The sequence below is a fragment of the Camelina sativa genome, chromosome 2, assembly GCF_000633955.1.
Source record: "Camelina sativa cultivar DH55 chromosome 2, Cs, whole genome shotgun sequence".
Lineage (NCBI taxonomy): Eukaryota > Viridiplantae > Streptophyta > Magnoliopsida > Brassicales > Brassicaceae > Camelina > Camelina sativa.
The window spans coordinates 20,699,364-20,700,878 of NC_025686.1; the positions used below are offsets into that span (position 1 = coordinate 20,699,364).

General features: G+C 45.9%; 1 protein-coding gene across 1 annotated transcript; it reads left to right on the forward strand.

Annotated features, from left to right (window-relative positions):
- On the forward strand, positions 137–1,375 carry LOC104754871. Its single transcript, XM_010477159.1, has one exon. The coding sequence runs from the start codon at positions 137–139 to the stop codon at positions 1,373–1,375; it is 1,239 nt and encodes a 412-aa protein (XP_010475461.1).

Here is a 1,515-nt window from a genome sequence, read left to right on the forward strand (position 1 = left end):
TTCCCACTTCCCTCCCCTTTCCCCCTCTGTTTCACCCATTACAAGACTCTTGTCTCAAACTGCTCAAACTGCTGGGCCTAGTGATAGGAGTGTTGTTTGCATCACTGAAGTCTCCCCCAATACTACTGATGTTGAGATGCATCAGGTAGATCTCCCTGTTTCAGATCTTAGTCAAAACCCTAGATCTGGAACTACTGTTCCGGCAAACTTCACCGGATCTGAAAACTACACTGTTCTACCACCCAAATCAACTTCCCCCATCTTCACAAATAAGGCTTCTACCTCAAACCCACTGAGAACTAACCCACCTCCCTCCCAAACTAGCTATCCCATTGACCATCAACCTCCCCCTCCACCTTCCTTGACTCCTAACCCTTCCTTGACCACTACTGTGTCACGTGGAGCATCTACTTCGAGCAGGACTACTACAACTACTCCTCTCGGCGAAAAAGACAAACCAACGCTTGCTGAAAGACTGAAGCAGTCTACTAGCAGATCTCTTAAAAGACTAGCTCCAGTCTCCATTGCGGACTCTGGTCGACCCCGTATACACATTCCTGATGCGGTGTTTGAGAGAGGTGATGCGTTGCATAAGGATTTTATCATCTGTTCTTTCAATGGTAGGCCTCCCTCCTATCATCAAATCCAGAGTGTTCTGAATCACATATGGGGAAAAGGGAAACGTCTTGAGATCCATATGAATCACATGACCCGTTCAATGCTTGTAAGAATTCCTAATGATTATATTAGGCAGAAAGTTCTTGAAAAAGGTATATGGTATATAGGGGACTCAATGTTTCATACCTCACCATGGGCTCCTAACTACTCTTCTGAGACGCCTACACTTGCCTCCATCCCCATCTGGATTCATCTACTTGATATCCCCTTAGACCTGCGTACCACGGAAGGGATAAGTCTAATAGCTGGACTAGTAGGTGAGCCAAAAGAAACTGATCATTTCACCTTAAACTTGGTCAGCCTAAAGATATCTCATGCGAAGGTAATTGTGGATCTCACAAAACCCCTCCCTGATGTTGTGGAATACACAAGAGATAATGGTCAAGTAGTTGAAGTTAAGGTGACTTACCCATGGCTCCCCCCAACGTGCTCTTATTGTAAGGAACTGGGTCACATTGCAAAGAATTGTCTTCAGCTCCCTCCTCCTCAAGACTCTCAAAAGGTCACGATCCCTGGGTCAACAAACAAGGTAGAGAAGACGTCGGTTAGTGCAAAGAAAAAAGGAAAAGGCAAGATGACTACCTCTCTTACCGTCTCAAAAATGAGCTCTCTGGTGATTAATGAGGGAGGTCTCTCTGCTACTGTCTCCAAAAAGCAACCCTCAGACAACTCCCCCTCAATCAATTCCCACATCTAACCAATTTTCGTCACTATCCCCCCAACTACCAAAAGACCCTTCAACAATATATAACATGCCTTTACTCCCTGTCCCCACCATTTCAACCCACTCATCCAGCTCGAAAGTTACCCATCCTGTTCTTTTACCCCCCCCCCCCC

Coding starts and splice junctions, on each gene's coding strand:
- LOC104754871 (XM_010477159.1), top strand. CDS start 137: ATGCATCAGGTAGATCTCCCTGTTTCAGATCTTAGTCAAAACCCTAGA.